This window comes from Lynx canadensis, chromosome C1 (genome assembly GCF_007474595.2).
Source record: "Lynx canadensis isolate LIC74 chromosome C1, mLynCan4.pri.v2, whole genome shotgun sequence".
In the NCBI taxonomy this organism is placed as follows: Eukaryota; Metazoa; Chordata; class Mammalia; order Carnivora; family Felidae; genus Lynx; species Lynx canadensis.
The window spans coordinates 185,482,205-185,502,286 of record NC_044310.1 but is presented as its reverse complement, the minus strand read 5'-3'; the positions used below and the strand labels follow the sequence as shown (position 1 = coordinate 185,502,286).

Below are 20,082 nucleotides of genomic sequence, written 5' to 3'. Positions count from 1 at the left end.
TTGATACATAGGACAGACCTCAAAAAGAGGATAAACTAAGGAAGATGATGTTTCAAAGGGAATAATATACTTTAACAAAAAAGTTTCATTTCCATGACAATTCAGGCTGAGTAACTTGCCCTGTGTGTTCTAGTGGTGTTAACTATGTTCCTACGTTCATATGTGTGTGGCCACCTACGCATGGTTTCCTGGTTGACTCGATCTGAGGATTTTATCCTTCAGGTGTTCTGCAGTAATGAAATGGTGAAATGTTCATATTATGACTGCTTGGTTTCCAAAAAACTAATTTTTATAAGGTTAATGAACATGAAAATATGAACACACCACAGAGACCAAAATGAACAATACTTTTTCTCCTAGAAAAATCACCATGTCTTCCTCCAGACTGGGGCTCTGTTTGGCTGCCTGTTTACTAAATATTTCAGAAGCCAGAAGGAAATACATTGTTGAGAACATAGCAAAAGCAGCTCTTCTTGAAAAAAAATGGTAGGAACAACAGACAATTGAAGCGAATATGTAGTGTTTTGATAAATACAGTAATTTTTGTATAATGCAGACAGTGCTACAGAACACTCTTCTTTCTTCTTAGACTTCCCTCCTTGTTCTTGGGCTGTTACAGCTTTTGCAGGACCCCAGGATACTGAGATAGATCGGTTACTCAGATGTGCACATGTGCTCTTTTCCAAAAGCCTGCATACGCTCAGCAGCGCACTAATTCACATTGGAGAGCGAGTGTCTGAGATGAGCATTGTTCAAGATTTCAGGCTCCTGAGGAGGATATATTTACATAAAGGTTTAATGTTTCCCTCATGGGCCATTTATGTGATCATTAATAGAATGAGCATAATTGTACCTTATGCTTTTTATTCGACAGGTTAAATAAAAAATAAACTTGCCAAATACCAGCTACTTTTCAAAGCTCTCCTGCCAGCAAAGCCCATACTTTCATTACAACGTTATTTCTACTCCATTTTCTCCATATAAAAACTCTTAGGCAATTGCCTTTAAGTGATGTGTGTAAGATCACTCAGCAATTCAGAAGACTGGAACTCAAGCCTCCTTACTCCCTGGGCCAGTGTTTCCTGTGAGAGATACCACTTTTTATTTTACTCTCGTTAATATGTTCATGTGGTGACACACAGTTCTAGATACCACTTGTTTTTACTTTCATGCACACACAGAACACACACAGTATTTTCAGACTTCTAATCATTAAGTAGATTAAATTTTTGGCAACAGGTGAGCATTAGAGTCACAATCCTGAAGCATTTGAGACAGTATGTTTTAATTTCTGATAGTCATTTTTGATTCGGTGGCTATTTTTCATGAGAAGGAAGTGTTTTCCCCTAGCCCATTTCTGATGATGAGCACATTTAAGTTACCACCTTACAACTTTGCAGGAGCTGCAAATGTCTAAGAAAATTCCTGATAAATTGCCGATAAGAAAGCCCCTCTGGAGTCAGTCTGCAGCTATGCTTTCCCATTGTCTTTGTGGGAAGAGCCAGCTTGGGTCCCTCATTGTCAGACATAGTACCTCTAATGGGATTGGGTTACCTGTCTCTGTGATTAAGTGAACGTGCAGAGACATCTGTGGAAGCCATATACTGATGGACGCCTGAGTCTCAACTTCCCGTTTTTATCAACTTATTAGTGGCAGCAGCTCAAGTGGAATTACAGCTATTATACTCCATTACAAACACCAAACAATTTACTTCTGCGGAGATCCATTGACAGTTCCTACTGCCAGCAGTAATTTTTTTTCTATATACATGCTTAAGAAATTGCAGGAGAGAGGATTTCATTCTTCTAGCATTTGATTCAATTGTATCCTATGAAACTGAGAATAAAAGCTTTTCAGAAGAAGATTTAGGATGAAAAAATAAAATTATCTCTTTTCTTCCAGGAGCTAGAGGATGTTGAAAAAATACATAAAGTAAGAGGTTGTATAATCGTGTTCTTGGCTTCCTCTTTTACAGTTTTAAAAATGAGGGAAGGTGGCACTAGTTAAGAAAATGACCTGTTGTTTTACAAATATTTTAAAGACGTTTATTTTTAAGTGAGTGGAATAAAACTATATCGTCCATATTTTTTCTGATTAAGCAATGTGAAAACATTTAAGTAGCCTAAAAGGTCTTAGGTAAAGGAACCTGAGTTATAAATTTTAGATGTATACCAGGGCAGGGCTCTATAGATGCTCATTTGGCTATGAGTGAGTGACATATGTTTATCTTTTCGTGTTATTAAAATTAATGGTGTAGGGCTGCTGTAAGCTCTGTAGTTCCTGTGTGTAACTTATTTTTCCTCTCCTCTGAAAAGATTAATTGTTAGGCTGCCAGGGGACAGGGCGACAAAGGTATAATAGCATAGCTAACGGTTTAATTACTGCCTGAAAACTTTTGTCCTTCACTTTGAATTTGCTTTTGTAGGCTTAAGGGGGACTTTTAAGGAGGCTGAACCAGGCTTGTAAACTTTAAAAATAACTTTGGGGTAATGTGCGGCTGCCATACAAGTGTATAGCAGCTTTCTCCTCCAGGTTACACATTCAAGTGAGTCATAAGCCACCAAAAGCTGGAAGTCGTTAACATCTGAAGGATGTTGGTGGCCTCTGAAAGGAGATGGTGGAGACAGAACAGTTTCTAATGGACAGGTGCATACATCCCAGAAGCCTGTGTTTCAGACACTAATTGGCCTATCCTCGTTTTACCAAATGTCAGATTTTTATCCAGACAGTTTGATTTGCGGGTTTTCGAAGGAAAAATTGGCAAAGCCTAGAGGACGAGATTGAGAAGGAGCAGAATTTAGAGTGATGTGATGTGGCGACTGAAAGAAGAGGCTACCATCTTAGTCTGAGTTAAGAGAACCTTGGCAAACTCAGTAGCGAGTCCAAGTCCAAGACACGGTCTGGTGTAGACACCAAAGGCTAGCATCTGAGCTGAGCCGTCTGGTTATATAGTAACCAGATAGAGTTATAACTATAATCTGGTTATATAGCAACACTATAAGAAGTAGCCGTTACCACCTGGGAATTTCATGAGTAGCCAATGTCACTTCAAAGGTCAAATACCAGAAGTTTTCTATTTTTTTAACACAATTTTTAATGTTTATTTATTTTAGAGAGAGAGAGAGAGAGAGAGAGAGCATGAGTGAGGGATGGGCAGAGAGAGAGAGAGGGAGACACAGAATCCCAAGCAGGCTCCAGGCTCTGAGCTGTCAGCACAGAGCCCAATGCAGAGCTTGAACCCACGAACCGTGAGGCCATGACCTGGGCTGAAGTTGGAAGTTTGACTGAGCCACACAGGCACCCCCCAGAATTTTTCTATTAAACTAAATTTAATTGCACCAGAAGATCTAAATTATTAAGGATTCATCACAGAAAAAAAATTCTAGCATGTATGTGTTGTTTTCTTTACAGGGCACAGGTATCCTGAAGTATCAGTGCTCAGTATATTTTCATTTTCTGATCAAGACTTCAACATATCAATCATTAAATAGCAGCTTCTGTTAATGAGTTAGGTAAGATTTTGGTGTCTTTATGTATATGTCTTTTGATGAAGGATAAGATTCAGGTAGACCTGAATGTTCTTTAATCACTGATTTCCTGTATAAATCCTAATACTCCCGAGAATCTATCGTAAAACTGCATTTCATTATTCTTCTGAACATGTATATCTCAAATGTTTCCAATTTTCTCTTTAGTAAAATGAGCAATGGGGTCCAAGGTTTAATATTCTTTCACTGAAGATGATCCTGTATCAAATGTGGTTAAGGAAACCTTTTCTGGTTTTAACCTGTGAAGTAATAGTGTAGAAATCAGCCTTAATTTCACCAATAACTTGGCATGGAATGAAAGAATGAAATATGCCAAACAGTTGTGTTTTGGGTTGGGAGCCTGAAATCTTTTTTTTTTTTTAAGTTTATTTATTTTGAGAGAGCACATGTGTAAGTGGGGGGCGGGGGAGGGGGGTTGGGCAGAGAGGGAGAGAGAGAATCCCAAGCAGGCTCAGAGCCATCAGTGCAGAGCCTGATGTGGGGCCTGAACCCACAAACGTGATCTTGAGACCAAGATCCAGAGTTGGACACTTAACTGACTGAGCCATCCAGGTGCCCCAGGGAGCCTGAAATCTTGAGTTGGTTCATGGGTTGAAATGAAATGAGCTCCATGTCTCATAGGGATGTTGTCAGATTTAATAGGAAAACTTGAATTGGAAGAATCATAATTGTTTAAAGAAAAGCCTGTATTATCTTAATACTGCTTAGTAAAGGGTTCCAAATACTTTCAAGTAAACCTGATTTCAACTGAGTGTCTTCTTTCAAAAGGTGTATTTGTTTGGAGAGCAAAAAGCTGACTGATAACTTCCAGAAAGCATAGGACTGATTATCTTGAATGTTAATCATAGGATGTAAAATTTGCTTCTTTGTTATTTATCTCTATGGCTAAAATGGTCATATTACACTAATGAAAACTCAGATTAACAATAGTATAGGTGTTTATAATATGTACTTCGATATAATGATTCAATGAAAAACTCTACTGAATAAGCAAAAATCAAATACTTATGCTTCAAAAAATGTATGTGTGTATATTTTAACGTAATCATAAAACATTCTGAAAACATGGAATTTTATCAGATTAATTTGGTAAAATTGAAAAAATTGAAAGTAACCAATTAAAAAACTGACAAAGTTATGTAAGACTGATGAACATTGCATAATTCTTCTACTTTGGGGAATAAAGAGCTGGCAGAAATACGAAACTTTATGACAATTGGGAGGCAAAGCAAAGGGAACTGTTGATCTTTTATTTTTCTTTGTTTTGGATAAAAACAATCTTCTATACAGATTGAAAACAACAACAACAACAACAAAAAACCCAGAACAACTAGTAAGACAGTAAAATCATAGCTGCTGGTTTAGATGCGATTGAAAGTTTAGTGATTGCTGTTTTCGGTTTCATGTTTTAAGGCAATTCCATTTTGGCTGCCAGCATGGAGGCTTTTAAGCCTGTGAATATGGAGGCTCAAGAGGGGGTCCACCTTGCCTGGGAGCAGTGGACCTCATTCCCATTTACACTCTATCTCGTGTACAAGTGGACAAGTGTGGAGCTGTGGCCTAAGTAAGAGAAAGTTTAGGGTAGTGTGTCATTCCTGGTTGGAAACCATTTTTTTTTTTAAACAAATCAGAACAGTTTGTGACAATATAATCATTCCTCAACTCCCTGGAAGAGTCGACCTTGAAGAATTATATCAATAATAGGCTTTCATGGGTTGCAGTGCATACCGTGGCTTTGTGACTTCTCTCTCCACTTTCCACCCCATGACACTATGGAACACTAAATGCCGTGGGATGGGGGCAAATCAACCATTTGTCCCTTACAGATTTGCCATAGATCATGAGGAAAAACAACAGTAGTTTCTAATGAGTTCCTTAGATTCTTCAAGGCAGAACAATGGTGTGTTTGGCCCATCTGTGTCCTATTTTCTTGAGCAGGGGTAATGATGAGGTTGAAAAACCACTTAAATGTTAACTCCTACCCCTTTTTCCTCTGATTTTTTTTTCTTTCTTTCCCTATGTACAACTCTCTTTAAGATTTGCTTTGGAACTGAACTGTCACATGCTTGATTTCAGCCCCAGGGGTAAGTTTAATTTGGAAAATTTGAGCTATGTCACTTGAGGTGTTTTTGAATTAGGCAAATTGGGAGAAAAGAAAGACCTTTTGCCTGGACTGTCTAGCTGCACCGTGGTTAATTACGAGATGCAGAGGCTCATAACCTTTGGGGGAAAGTCCGCCTTAGGATAATTGCATTCTTCTCTGTATGACCTCAGAAATCCCTGTATGATGTTGCCTCATGTATTTCATACTGAATTGTCTAACATTTGGGATGTAGATTTGGACTCTGAGCTACATCAAGTACTGGCACTAGTAAAAGAGACTTGTTTCCAGAGGAGCACCTCACCACTTGTGCTGCCTTTTAATGTGACCTCACAATCTAGGGATTATTTCCCAGGGAAGTCTTGGCTCAAAATTTGCTGTACTTTTTATCCAAGAAAGAGTTAAAATTCAGCATGGGGGAAATACGTTTCACACGAAAACGATGAGTTCAGAATTGTCCAGACCTGAATAATGATTTTAATTGTCTTCAAAACAATTATGTTCAATTACATTAAATCTCAAATTAGCTAGTACATGAAGTTCTCCATTACATCAGGACTGGTCCTCCCCAGATGTTCATCCCGCGTAGGAGACAGTTGACAGTCGGATGGTCTGGACACAGTATTTCTCCCTTCCCTTGCCCTTTTGCTTCATTGGCAGCTACTGTACCTCATGATTTAAACATGGACATTTCTAATTAAATGAGAGCTCAGCTGCATTCTTGAAGTAATTTATAACATTTGATTTGAAATGTAATAGCTTCAATCTTCATCTGATTAAAAACAGTCATATACTGTACATGGTTACTATTTTGATGGCTGCAACATGCAGTTTTTATTTTTACATTCCCCTTTCGACACAGCTGTTCATCTAATATCATCCATTTTTTTAAAGCTTTTTTTATTTGTTGTTGTTGTTGTAATAGCATGTTCAGGCATTCTTATGAGGTAGAAGTATTCAATTCTAGGATCTTGCTGTTCTCACAACAGTGAAGGGACATTTTTCACTAGGGTAACCCCTTCTCACGGAAACCAACTTTTTTTTTTTTTTTAATGTTTATTTATTTTTGAAGGAGAGGCAGAGCATGAGTGGGTGAGGGGCAGAGAGAGAGGGAGACACAGAATCCGAAGCAGGCTCCAGGCTCTGACCTGTCAGCACAGAGCCCGACGTGGGGCTTGAACTCACAAACTGCAAGATCATGACCTGAGCTGAAGTCAGATGCTTTAACCAGCTGAGCCACCCACGCGCCCCGGAAACCAACTTTAAGATAATAATTTAACTACCGTTCTTTGGGAGGAAGGGCAATGGAGAACATTCCAGTGACATGAAAAATAGTTAATATTTACATGTGTGATTCATGTATGCTTTATATGCAAATATTCTGAATGATGTATTTCAGAACTTTTTTATAGCACCTGTAAGCTTTCTTGTAACTTAAGGAATGAGTTTTTTTTTTTTTTTTAATGTTTATTTATTTTTGAGAGAGAGAGAGACAGAACTTGAGCCGGGGAGGGGCAGAGAGAGAGAGAGAGGGAGACACAGAATCAGAAGCAGGCTCCAGGCTCTGAACTGTCAGCACAGAGCCTGCTATGGAGCTTGAACTCACGAACCATGAGATCATGACCTGAGCCAAAGTCAGATGCTTAACTGGCTGAGCCACCCAGGTGCCCCAAAGGAATGAGTTCTTAAATTGAGGCCCAAAATTGGCATTCAGGGCCTTATAAATGTCGAAATCATTTGCAAGTTTTATGCATGTGCATTTGTGTATATGGACATAGGGACAGACACACATAATTTTGCATATAATTTTAGTTTAAGAACTTTTAGAATAGAGAGCACAGCAATGCAGAGGCTCAGAGGTGAGAACATCCTGGGTTTGAGGACCTGCAAAGGACTTCAGCATGGTGTGCTAGAACTTAGAGATGAGGTGGGATGGTAGAGGCATTCCTGGGCATGTTAAAAAATGAAGCTTCAGAGATAATTAGAGGTCAGAGCATGAAGTCCTATATGCAAGGTTAAGGAGTTCAGACCTTATCCTAAAAGCAGTGGGAACCACAGAAGAGTTTTAAGCAAGAAAGTGGTATGATTGGCTTTGAATTTTAGAAAGATTACTCTGCCTGCATGATAGGGGATGGCCAGGAGGCAGGCAGACCAGTTTGGAAAGGTGGTGATAACAGAATCAAGAGTGGAGAGAATAGAATGGGGGATGTTGAGGGGTGGGAACAGAGTGGTGGCATGAAAGTGTCATCACTTACAAATGATGGAAGAAAGAGGATTTTGGGGAAAGAGCATGAATACATTTTTTACATGCTGCCATTTGGCAGTTAGATATAAAATTGAGAGCTAGGAGACACAGAGATCTAGTCTGTATTTATTTTAAGCTTATACTTTTTCAAAAATGTTTTGGATTTTGGTTTTCATTTTCAATTAAAATCACATTTGATCTATTAGGCTATATTTCATTTTTATCTCCATTGTCTCTCTAAATTTTTTTCTTTCCTCCCTTCCCCCCCTCCTCATTGTGTCCTTCCCTGTTTCTCTTCTTTCCTCCTTCCTTTCCTCTTTTTCCTCTTTGTTATTGTTAAAATGATACACAGCTGAAAGTTGAATATTTTACAGGGTTTGTTCCCAAAACTCTAAGTACCTACATAATCCCCTTTCCATATCACTTTAATTTCCTTCTCCCCAGAGCCAACTACTTTCCACTCTTTTGTTTTATCATTTAGGATTCAACTCCAGATATCTAAATACCAACTCATACTGGTACTTTTTGGTTTTTCAGTTTTAGGCCTTGTCTATTGAATTCTCCCTACAGAGGGTGAGAATTTAGCTTCCTTTCACCCCCACCCCTACCCCTGACCCCCAACACACACACACTCTTCCCAATTCTCCCTCTTTTAGATATAGTTATATCAAAATTTGGATAAATATTTAGTGGTTACATTATTATAACTATGTAAATATTATTCATAATGAAGTACTTAGAATGTTATCATTTTACCCTTTCTATGCAACTTGTTGTTTTTTCTGGAACTGATCATTATCTTTTTGATTGTTTATTTAGTTTTTTATATATTGATCACTGGTTTAACCCCAAACTCTCTGTTAATAATGGGATCTCTCCATGCATTTAGATAGAGCATTCCATGTATTGAATGTTCTATCAGTTTTATTATCTTAAAGAACCATCATCTATACCTCTCTGACCTGTTCCAATCAGGACCGGTTGCCGTAAACCCTACATTTGTTGAGGATAACTGTCATTACGGCATCTCCCTTTATTATCATCCTGGGTGCTCCCTTCACCTCTCTCTGTGTTGGAAACACTGGTTCCTAAATCTCTTATTTTCTCTTTTTTGTCCCCCTTAGTTTATGTCCTCGTTTTAGTTGCACATATCTTTTACTGGCTTTCTTTAAAAAAGGTGGGAGCAGTATATTTTTGAGACTTTGCATGTCTGAAAATCCCATTCATTCTACCTTCACACTGGTAGTTTGACTAGGTGTAGAATTCTAGGTTAGAAATAATAATTCCTTTATTTTGAAGATATTGCATTATTGAATTCTTATTTTTATGTTGCTATTGAGACTTCTAAAGCCATTATGATTCCTGATCTTTGTATGTGATCTGTCATTTCTCTCTGGAAGCTTGTAAGATCTTCACTTTATTCCTAGTGTTCTGAAATTTCTGTGATGCACCTTTGTATGACTCTCTTTTCATTTATTATGCTAGATATGTGCTAGGCCCTTTGAATCCTTGAAACTTTTTATTTACTTATTTATTAAATTTTTTTTTTGAATGTTTCTTTTTAAGAGAGAGAGAAACAGAGTGTGAGCAGGGGAGGGGCAGAGAAAGAGAGGGAGACACAGAATCTGAAACAGGCTCCAGACTCTGAGCTTTTAACACAGAGCCTGACAAGGAGCTCAAACTCATGAGCTGTGAGATCAAGACCTGAGCTGAAATCAGACACTTAACTGACTGAGCCATGCAAGGACCCCTGAAACTTAAAAAAAAAAAAAAAAAAAAAAAAAAAAAAAATTTAATGTTCATTTATTTTTGAGAGAAAGAGAGAGAGAGCATGCATGAGTGGGGGAAGGGCAGAGAGAAAGGGAGACACAGAATCTGAAGCAGGCTCCAGGCTCTGAGCTGTCAGCACAGAGCCTGACACGGGGCTTGAACTCATGAGCTGTGAGATCATGACTTGAGCCAAAATCAGACACTTAACCCACTGAACCACCCAGCCACCCCGAATCCATGAAACTCTTATTCCTCAGTGCCAGACAGTTCTCCTGAATTATTCCATTGATGATTTCTTCCATTCTTCGAGTTTTTTTCTGGAAGACACATTATTTGGATATTGGAACTCTTGTGTTGGTTCTCTACATTTATTTTCTTTCTTTGGCCCATCACTTTATATTTTTATAATACTTTCTGGAAAATTTCCCCTACCTTATATGCAAAGCCTTCAGTAAGTTTTTTTTCATTTCTTCTGTATTAGTTTCCAGATGCTTTTATTTACTCTTTGAATGTTTATTTTATTTTATTATTTTAAGTAACATCTGGTCATATCTCATGAATACAGTATCAGTGGATACTTTTTGATATTTTCTTCTTCCTGCATTGTGTCTGCTTTCCACCCTCTGCCCCTAACCTGGATATTCTCAGTATGTAGGTGGGGTTTGTCAGCTGTAGACTCATCTGGCTGGATTGTTTCTTTGGGGAACCCCTCAATTAGTATTTTGGTTTTTTGGTCTTTTCCTCTTGAGCTGTTGAAGTTTCCCAGAGAAGTATCTTCCAATCGTCAGCCCACAGGGTAGACACAGCTGTGTATGTTTTAAGAAATGAGTTGTAGAAGAGGGCTGGTAGAGTCAGCATTTAGTTTGTGACTATTCTCTAAGCTCCCTTCTTTTCCTTAATCATCCTTGCCCTCAGCCGTGCCCAGTGTTCCCCAGCCAGATGCCTTAGGTTTTACCTCTTGTGTCTTCTGCCAGGGTGGAGGCAGGGCACTTGTCTGTCTGTGTGGAGGGGGTGTTGCTCTAACTGCTGCTTAAACAGACTTCCCACCAGTCTTCCTGGTTTGAGCTTTGCTGTTAGCTTCCTTTCCAATGTAAGGCTGCCATTTCTGATCATGACCAGGTGCCTGTGGTATAAGTCAGGTTGCTTTTCTGCTGTCCCTCTTGTTGCCTTGGGGCTCTTAAGTCCCTTGTCACTCTTGTAGTTGTTTTCCAAGTTCCAGTGCAATTGCCTCCGCTTCCATTTCTCTTCCATTTGTCCGAGTGTCATTGCTTTTAAAAAGTATTCCTTTCCCATCTTTTTCCTGGGGTTCTTTGGAGGAAGTGAAAGTAAACAAAAGATAAGGGCCTATACTCTCCTCTTTACTTGGAAGCCCCTACTTCTGTAATTCTTTTCAATGATTTTTAACTAGTTTGTATCATTCAAGAACACTTAATTCACCTAATTTGGAATCAGTGGTAAGTTTATGGGAACACGTATTTTTTGTCTTATGTCCAACTCGATAGTGAAGATATTTAGTCTCAATCTCTTTTATACATATTTCATAAGCATTTTCTCTGAAGGGTTGCTGTGGGTCATAGTGCTTCCTGTATGTTTTTCATTTCTTCCTTATTCAGTGTTTTTACATGTGGGAGCCAGGGTTTCTGAAACATGACCTTGTTTCCCATTCACACATAAACCTTCATGAGAAGGACTGAGTGAAAATGTGGGGAAGGGGTCAGGACAGAAGGTGCTCAGGAAAGTTCTCCCAGTGATTTGTCGGTGACAATGGGCTTACCTAACATGTAGGCTCATGATATTCAACTTTAAAAGTCTGGACCATCATGGGGCATCTGGGTGGCTCAGTCAGTTAAACGTCTGACTTCAGCTCAGGTCATGATCTCACAGCTCGTGAGCTCGAGTCCCGCATCAGGCTCTGTGCTGACAGCTCAGAGCCTGGAGCCTGCTTCAGATTCTGTGTCTCCCTCTCTCTCTACCCCTCCCTCACTCATGCTCTGTCTCTCTCACAAAAATAAATAAACATTAAAAAATAGCCTGGACCATAGCTATGAATTTTATAAATGATATGGAAGCTTGCTTTTTGTTTTATGTCATTAATCAGATGAAATAATGTTTGTACAATGCCAGATAAACCGACATTATTTAGAAGACTGGAAAGATAATGTGCTAGCTAAGTAAGTTAAATGAATAAAGAAATAGATCTTACATGATTGATTTTTATTTTTTTGATTTATCTATAAATATATATAAAACATTAATGAATTTGATTAGAATTATCAGCCTTGTTAGATGTTTTTTCGAGTATTTTTATGACTTGGGGGACATGTGCCATGGCAAATTCACACGATGTCAACACTTGTGTGATAGTCTTGAGACCCTTTGATTACCTTATTACAGATTGTCAAAACATGGGCTGATCTGGCAAATCAGGCACAACTTTCCACTTCAAGAATTTTCTACCCTGATTCTCTAGTTGCTATGGAGATTGTCTTATAAAACAGCCCTGGATTTGGTTGAGATTAGTCAATTTAGATGCTGGGTTCTGATATAATTCTCTCCACCATCAGCAATGCCCTCATTGCCATAGCATAAAAACAGTGGCTGATTTTACGAGCATATGTTAACATAGTTTTAGGACATAGAATTTAGTTTGAGAATTTTAGGAAACTGGCACCATATTCTAAGAAAACTTAAAAAACAAGGGGTTGTGCATTGGGAAAGTACTTAAAATATTAAGATTGATTTCCAGTGACTTTAGCACATTTTAACTGCAAAAGGGAGTTACCAGGTTGTTCATAAATGCATATTGCTACAGGTTTAATAAATGCAACAGGATTATATCTACTAATGCAAAAACAGAGGTACTGATGAGGAAGGATAAGGCCAAATAGGAGAACTGGGGTAAACTGAGCTGTTCTTCCATGACTGGCAATTATGGATGAACTCAACCATACTTGAAAACGCTGTACTCTTTTCTTTCACTTTGACTCTGCAGTAACCTGAAGTCCAAGCAAGTTAGCACCCCATGGGGCAAGCCATGACCAGTGGAGGGACCTGAGCTTTTGTCCCTCACTTGGACAATCCTGAGGCCCATTCCAGCAAGGCCAAGCCCCAGTTGCTCACAATGTTGACTTGCTTGATAACACACCATTGTATTCGCTCTCCCTCCTTCCCCATTTCATTATTGATGTGTATCAAATAGGATTTATTGAAATATTGACAAAAATGACTATATTTTAAGAATCTTCTAATTTGGATGAATGGGTGGAGTACATGAAATCTTTGCTACCTGACTGTATACTTCTCATAATTCTTTCCTAGTCTATAAGTCACTTATAAGATTTATAGTTAAAAATTGGAAGGCCTCCTTGTTCCCACCAGTTCACCTGGGTAAAGGGTCTCAGCATACTCATGATGAAACCATGGATCATTGTGGCAGACATTAACACTCACCCCTTACTAGTAAAGACATCCCTAGGGGGTCATCAAAGTTTAGGGGCTCTAGGTTTTCTGATTTTGGGTATTTATAGTACCCAGTGATTGATTTTATGTGATTGTTCATGGTGTCTTAGAGAATGTGGACCTAATAAGGGATTTATAGCAGGTGACTGACACCAATGCTAACTTTTTGACCCCAGGTCCCCTGTCCTTGGCAGTTCTTTTCCTGGGTTTCTTTTCCTTTTAGTCCCTGCTTCCTAGCATTTGCAGTGACTTCCAATATCAAGGTAACTAGAATTAGAAAATTCTAAAGAAACGACATAGTGATGCTAAGACATTGATGGGCCTGTGAAATGAAATACATCAACCCAAGTCTGTCCACACCCTCATGTGGACAGCCCTTCTACCTGCTATCCATTGATCAAGTGAGGGTGTGCTTCTTCAGGAGACCCAGAGCATGTGGTAATGGTAATGACAACAACACATTGTTATAACATTGTTATCAATTAGATCAATTATCATTTGTTCCACTATTAAAATTGCATATATTAAAAAACGCATTCTCCAGCTTTAATTAGTAAGATAATATCTTAAGATATTAATTGTTGTGCACTTCTTTTCCCCAGAGCCTAATGCGTGTGTGTTTCCTGCTGAGTTATTTGCTACCTTGAGGGGTGTAGAATTTTTATAGTGGGAATGAGGAAGTAGCAGTCAGTGTTCATGTTTGAATTTTTGACAACCAAAAGGAGAAGGCTGGGAAAACCAGTACAAAAAGTTTATACCATTGCAGTAGAAAAGAGAAGGGAGGAGGCCACCTCATTCCCTGCCTAGAAGAAGGTGAGGACTGGGGTCAGGGTTGGAGAGGAGGGTGTTTGTTATAAATAGTGCAGTTTTTCCTTTCCCAAATTTTGAACCAGTTTAATGGTAAAGAAAGGCAGATGAGAAAGGGAAATACTACCTTTAATACTGATGAAACTAACATTGACAGATGAGCTAACTCAAGCAGAGAATTAGACAGACTCATCCAGCCAGTCACAGGCAGCACTGGGCAGCACAGGCCTGCCCGTGGAAAGCTTTTGGCAAGGAAGAGTGGGCCAGAATGTGTGTTTCCTGCTGACAGCTCCCCAGAAGGAAGAAGGAGGAAGGGTATGCCTATGCAAACCCAGCTTCTCTCCCAAACTCCCCATCGGGGAATGAAATTTAGGAGGGAGCACGGCCAATGTTAATTTCCTAGGGCTAAAATAACAAAGTGCCACACACTAGGTGGTTTAAACAACAAAAATTTATCTCACAGTTCTGGGGGCTAGAAGTCTGAGATCTGGGCGTTAGTAGGGTTGGTTCCTTCTGAGGGTCGGGACAGAAGGACCTATTCTATTTTGGCTTTTAGATGGCCCTCTTCAAGTTTATGTGTCATTTTCTTTGTGTATTGTCTATGTCCAGATGTCTCTTTCATGAGGACACCAGTCATATTGGATTCGGGCTCCACTGTATTCCAGTATATGACTTCCTCTGAACTAATTTTATCTACAATGTCCCTATTCCCAAATAAAGTCACATTCTGGGGTTCTGGGGGCTATGACTTCAACAAATGAATTTGGAGTTTGAGGTAGGGCACAATTTAACTTCTTTTTTTTTTTTTAATTTTTTTTTTTAACGTTTATTTATTTTTGAGACAGAGAGAGACAGAGCATGAATGGGAGAGGGTCAGAGAGAGGGAGACACAGAATCCGAAACAGGCTCCAGGCTCTGAGCTGTCAGCACAGAGCCTGACGCGGGGCTCGAACTCACGACTGCGAGATCATGACCTGAGCCGAAGTCGGCCGCTTAACCAACTGAGCCACCCAGGCGCCCCCACAATTTAACTTCTAACAGCCAAGCAAGACCAGCAGAACTCTCTCCTTGTAGAAGAAATGTTAGTAGTGAGCAAGAAACATTTTTCCCCAAAAGAAGATATAGAGAGGTGGGTATGGTTTCTGTGGAAATGGGCATCCAATGAGAGATGGTGAAGAGCAGGGAGACTGGAAAGGGCACTGGAAGAACCTGACCTGTTTAAGGGGCAAATGGTGGAAAGTAAGGGCGAGGCTTGTAATTACTGAGAGCTTGTTGAGTGTGGTTGGTGGCCAGTGGTCAGGAAGATGTGTGGGAGCCAGACGTATACAAGGAAACCAAACTAACTCATGCAGACTATTTGTTTACGATTTGGGGAACATTGGTTGGGTGGAAAAGCCAAATTAACTCTTCGCTGCTGTGGGGAGTGGGCTTTCTGTTTATTGAAGGCTATTTACACAGTGATGATATATCAGCCAGCAGAAAGATTCCTTCTGGCAGAGCCATTCCCAAGGCTTTGCTATGTCCCATCTGAACTTTTCTTTGGGGGCATCCCCTGCTTCTCAATAGCTGCCTGAAAGAAAGGGAGAGGCCCTTACTTAAGAGGGAGAGTCATAGGAAGTGACATGCCCAATTCAATGCCACCTATGTATGCATGTTTATGTGCCTGTGCATTTTTCATCAGCATGAACTAAAGGGTTGCATCACATTGGGTGGCTAGAGAGGCAAGCTAACTGGTAAGTGGTCAAAATAAGGATTTTGAGGCTGAATAAACCTGAATGCAAATTTCAGATCTGCCACTTATTTGCCAGCTGACATCAGGAAAATTTTTTAGTCTCTTTTATAGTCTTTTTTTTTTTTTTTTGTATCTATACAATGGGGAATACTATCCTCCTGTGAGGACAATTATGAGAAATAATGCCTGTGTAAAGGTCCTGGTTCTCTGCCTCCCACCACTAAGTAGCCGTCACTGTTTGTGGCAACTCTCCGCGGCCTTGCAGAGAAGGGTGCTGAGCGGTTGGGGCCCAGGCTATTCCCCTCCGCCATAAAGGGAGCAGATCCCTCTTCTCCCTTTTGTGTTATCAAGATTCCAACTAAGGTGTCTTTTGAGTAAAAGGATTGCAAGACAAGATGTTTGAAAACCTCTTGAGCAGGAGATCTCTAAAGTGCTTTCAGCTCTAAAATTCTAAGATCTATAGTGGACAGCTTCTCCCTGTTGGTTCTTCTTTGCAAAATAATATGCAGTGCCTATTTCAGAGAAATACTATGAAGATATATGAAGAAGTATTTGTGAACATCCAGACGGTACTGGAGTGCCTGTTATCTTTCCATTTACCATAGTTAATGGTATTGTGACTATCAGAGGAGTGTAATGGAGTACTTTCTCCTAAGAAAGATGGGGCAATGGTATCTGTACCTGAAACAATTAGGGAACACCATAGGACAGATTAAAACATGGTATTACTGAATACAGCATAAATTACATATGCTGGGTCGCTCAGGAAAGTATAATTCTTTAAATGAACGATATCATGCCTACACAAGTGGTAATTATATCAGCATATGCCCTACACAGGAATAACAAGCTTTTGTATATATATCTCTATGAAAGTATGTCATATACAAGGATATGAAAATACATAAAAAATGTATCCCCAAACTATTAGTATACTATGTATTTTCCTGGATGCCTATTTCTTCATGAAAATATATGATACATAAAGAGTTTGGGGGCATGCGATTCCTATTTTTATAATAAAGATAGAGGATAGGTGAATTTTTTCATTCTGTAATTGAAAACAGACCTAGAAATATTAAGAACCTCATGTTTTTACATCAAGACAGTAGCATTATGAAGGATCCTCATAACTCTTTATTAGACCTTGCCTAGGACTTTTTATTAATTCTCTTTTTCAAAATTTCAAGCTTTCCACATGAGATTAAAATTCACCTCTGACCATCACCCCCACCTCTGGTCTCCTGAACACTCCCTGCCAAGTTATGGTATGAGTATATTATTCTCACTCTGAATTCAGAATTTCTGCATGCTTTTGTTTATGTATGTATATGTATATATATATATATGTATATGTATATGTATGTATATAGTCATAAACCCAATATAGTATTGCTTGTGTGTGTAAATATAAATGCTATCAAAATAGAACTTTTTCATTCAGCAAGATATCTTGGAAATCTATCCGTGCATGGTATTACATGTAGTTCTAGTTTATTCCTTTTAAATGCTGTATAGTATCAAAGTGTAAATACATCACATTTTTTCCTATTCCCCTATTTGTGGACACTCAGATTATTTCTCATCTTTCCCAACTACATATAATGCAGTAGTGAACTTTCTTGAATAGTCTTTCTTGTGCACAAATGCACGAATTTCTCTAGTGCAAAAAGAAAGGAATGGAATTATTAGGTACAAATATTTTAACATATTTTGCCAGATTAAGTTTTACATGAAAATTTATCAAGTGTTTACCCTCATTTCTCCATGAGCTCATTTCCATAGTAGGTAACAAATTTTTTTTCTTTGCACTTTATTTTTTACTGCCAGGCCAGTGAAAAACTGACAACTCAGAGACACAAGTGGAATTACTTTTTCTTAGCAAGTTCTGTTCATTTTGAATCGTAGATTCTTTTATCAGTGTATCATTATTTGTATGCTTATTTGCCCTTTAGGAATGAAGCATGACGGAGTGAACAGTAGCATACAGTGATGTCCCCTAGAGTTTTGTGCCCCCCCCCCCAAATTGTTTTCTGCTACTTCAAGAAAGAACAGGCAACAGAATGTGTCAGTAGAAATGCAATTTAGGAATTGCACTTGATCTCGTTTTTCAGCCTGATGTTTCTCTTCTTTCATCATAAAGATCAGCTGCATTTTATTTTTTTTCCAGTCCCTTAGAATAACATCCAGTTCTAGTCAGCATGTTTAATGTACTTCTCAATGATGTTCTAGCATAATAAATTTTCGTATCTCGTGCATATGTACATATGGTAAAAATTTCTTCAAGTTCTAGCCTTGTGGGGGAGGAATATTGTGGTTGCTTTGTTAATGCAGTGTTTGTGTTGGAGCGGTTAGGGCCCCGCGCTTTAACTCTCAGCGCAGGGCGTAATGAGATGGCTTTGATGGTGGCGGAAGAGTCTAGTGGGACGGTCCCAGCTTCACACTTCAAAGCCGAGCATATGGGGCGAATACTGGGTATCTTCGTGCTCTTTGGGGATGGATGGTTGAGAGACAATTCTTAACAGCTCTGTTTGATGAAGATATTGGAAAAGAAATGGTCTATCTTTAAAATAATCTTGAATTGCAAAGAGAGAAATTTCCACCCCCTTCCCTGGACTGAAGGAAGAATAATTTTTTCCTAGTCTGCACTTAATTAGAGGCAGTGCAGCATGACACTACGATGCTGTATTTTCAAATGACTTCTCTTTGAAAGGACTGTGAGATGAATCGGCCAGTTTTATTTTAGGTATTTGTATGAATTTAGGCAAAAACTTTTAGGGCTATCTGTTTTACCATCTGAGAGATTTTTATGGCTTCTGGTAGAGAATCTTTTTTTTCCCCTTCTCATTAAAAAATACATAAATAAAAAATCAACTAAACAAAAAACTTGGCTATATGAAGAGAGCTAGACTAAAACCATAGGACGCTTGTAAGATTTCAAGTCTAGCACCCAGTTTAATTTTTAGATTCTGTGCTTCTTTCCCTTTACTTGTTACTGCGTGCGAGGTGATAGGGTTGAAAAATACTCTTTCTGATTGCTGTGTACTTATGAAAAAAGTTGATTCTTGTTTAGGTATCATTAGAGTTCCAGTTTAAAAGTAATTATGATAAGCCACACATCATATCGTCGGTCAGAGGAAAAAAAAATTATCCATTCCTAGAAGAAAAGGAATGACAGGCTTGAGTTTTTTTCCTGGTTGTGTCTTTTGGCTGCTATTAAAAACATAACAAAACTGAGTTCGTCAGTTATGTTCCTCGTGCTGAAATGCAATTCTGTTTAACAGTTAAATTTTAACTCCATTTATACCAGTAGTCCTAAGTCCTGAACGAAACAAAAGCAGAAGGGAAAAGGATGATATTAAATACCACTGGAGACATGAAGTATGTGTTAGTGTAAGGAAGGCATAGACATTTAATTAAGCAGATCCTTAACTACTGTCTTTACATACAACTTTATTGTAGCTTCTCATTAAATACTGCATTTCAGCCACCCTTATGTCTGTCTGTTATAGGCTCAGAGAAAAGTGTTTTGTTAAGAATATGAAGCTTAAACTTCTCATTGAGTGGAGGCATCTCATTGCATCGATCCCTCCTTTTACAAAGAGGTTTAACCAAACTCATAGATGTCTCTAAAGTTAAGACTAAAAGTGATGAATACACATGTATAAAAATGTAAATAAGGTCACCCAATCAGGAGGGTTCAAATATATTGAGAAAATATTGTTACTATCAGCCTTTTCAAGAGAAAACTAGTGAAAATTGATAGAACCGTTAATGATGGTGGGAAAAAATTGTCAAAAATGGAAGAAAAATGAAAAACTATTACTCTTTAAATAGAGCACAATTTAGGAAGCTGCAGGGTTTTGCTTTGCTTGTTTCAAGACCAGCATGATGGCATCATACTCTTTCTGTGCAAGGTGATCCAGATGTTTGCCTTGTGTGATGGTACTGACTGGTTGAGGCAGCCCATAGGTACAGGTAGCTTTTGACAGCTGCTGATGGGACTGTTGTTCTGAGGGCAGCTTGTAAAACATGAAGATAATGGTGGAAAATGGATCCATGGTTTCTCACTAAGAATATGTTGTACTCCCACTGCTGTTAAACCCAATTCTCACTTCGTTAACATAGCAACCCCTTTACTCTCTTTTGTATGTTTGGAATGGACACCACTCACCCTGGTTTGCAGTTATTCCAATGCCTGCAAAGCGCTTAGGAACCAAATTCAATTCAACCTAAAAAGTGTTAACTACAAGGCACTGCCTCAGGGAATATGAAACCTGGATGGAGGAACAAAAGTCCACAATTAACTATATAATACAAGTAGGTTAGATTTGATGTTATATTGTATAAAAGAGGTAAAATACTGTGTGAACACACAAGAGGGAGAAATGAATTTCAGTGGAGGGAGAGCACATCTAT

At 38.8% G+C, this 20,082-nt stretch overlaps 1 protein-coding gene across 1 annotated transcript in view; it reads left to right on the top strand.

The window, feature by feature from the left end:
• Window positions 1–370: 370 nt before the first annotated feature.
• Window positions 371–20,082, top strand: part of FTCDNL1 (formiminotransferase cyclodeaminase N-terminal like) — a 32,018-nt gene continuing 12,306 nt past the window's right edge. Inside the window, 3 exon segments of the mRNA XM_030323757.1 lie at window positions 371–483; window positions 3,411–3,484; window positions 3,487–3,513. Coding sequence (XP_030179617.1) covers window positions 371–483; window positions 3,411–3,484; window positions 3,487–3,513 — 214 coding nt within the window.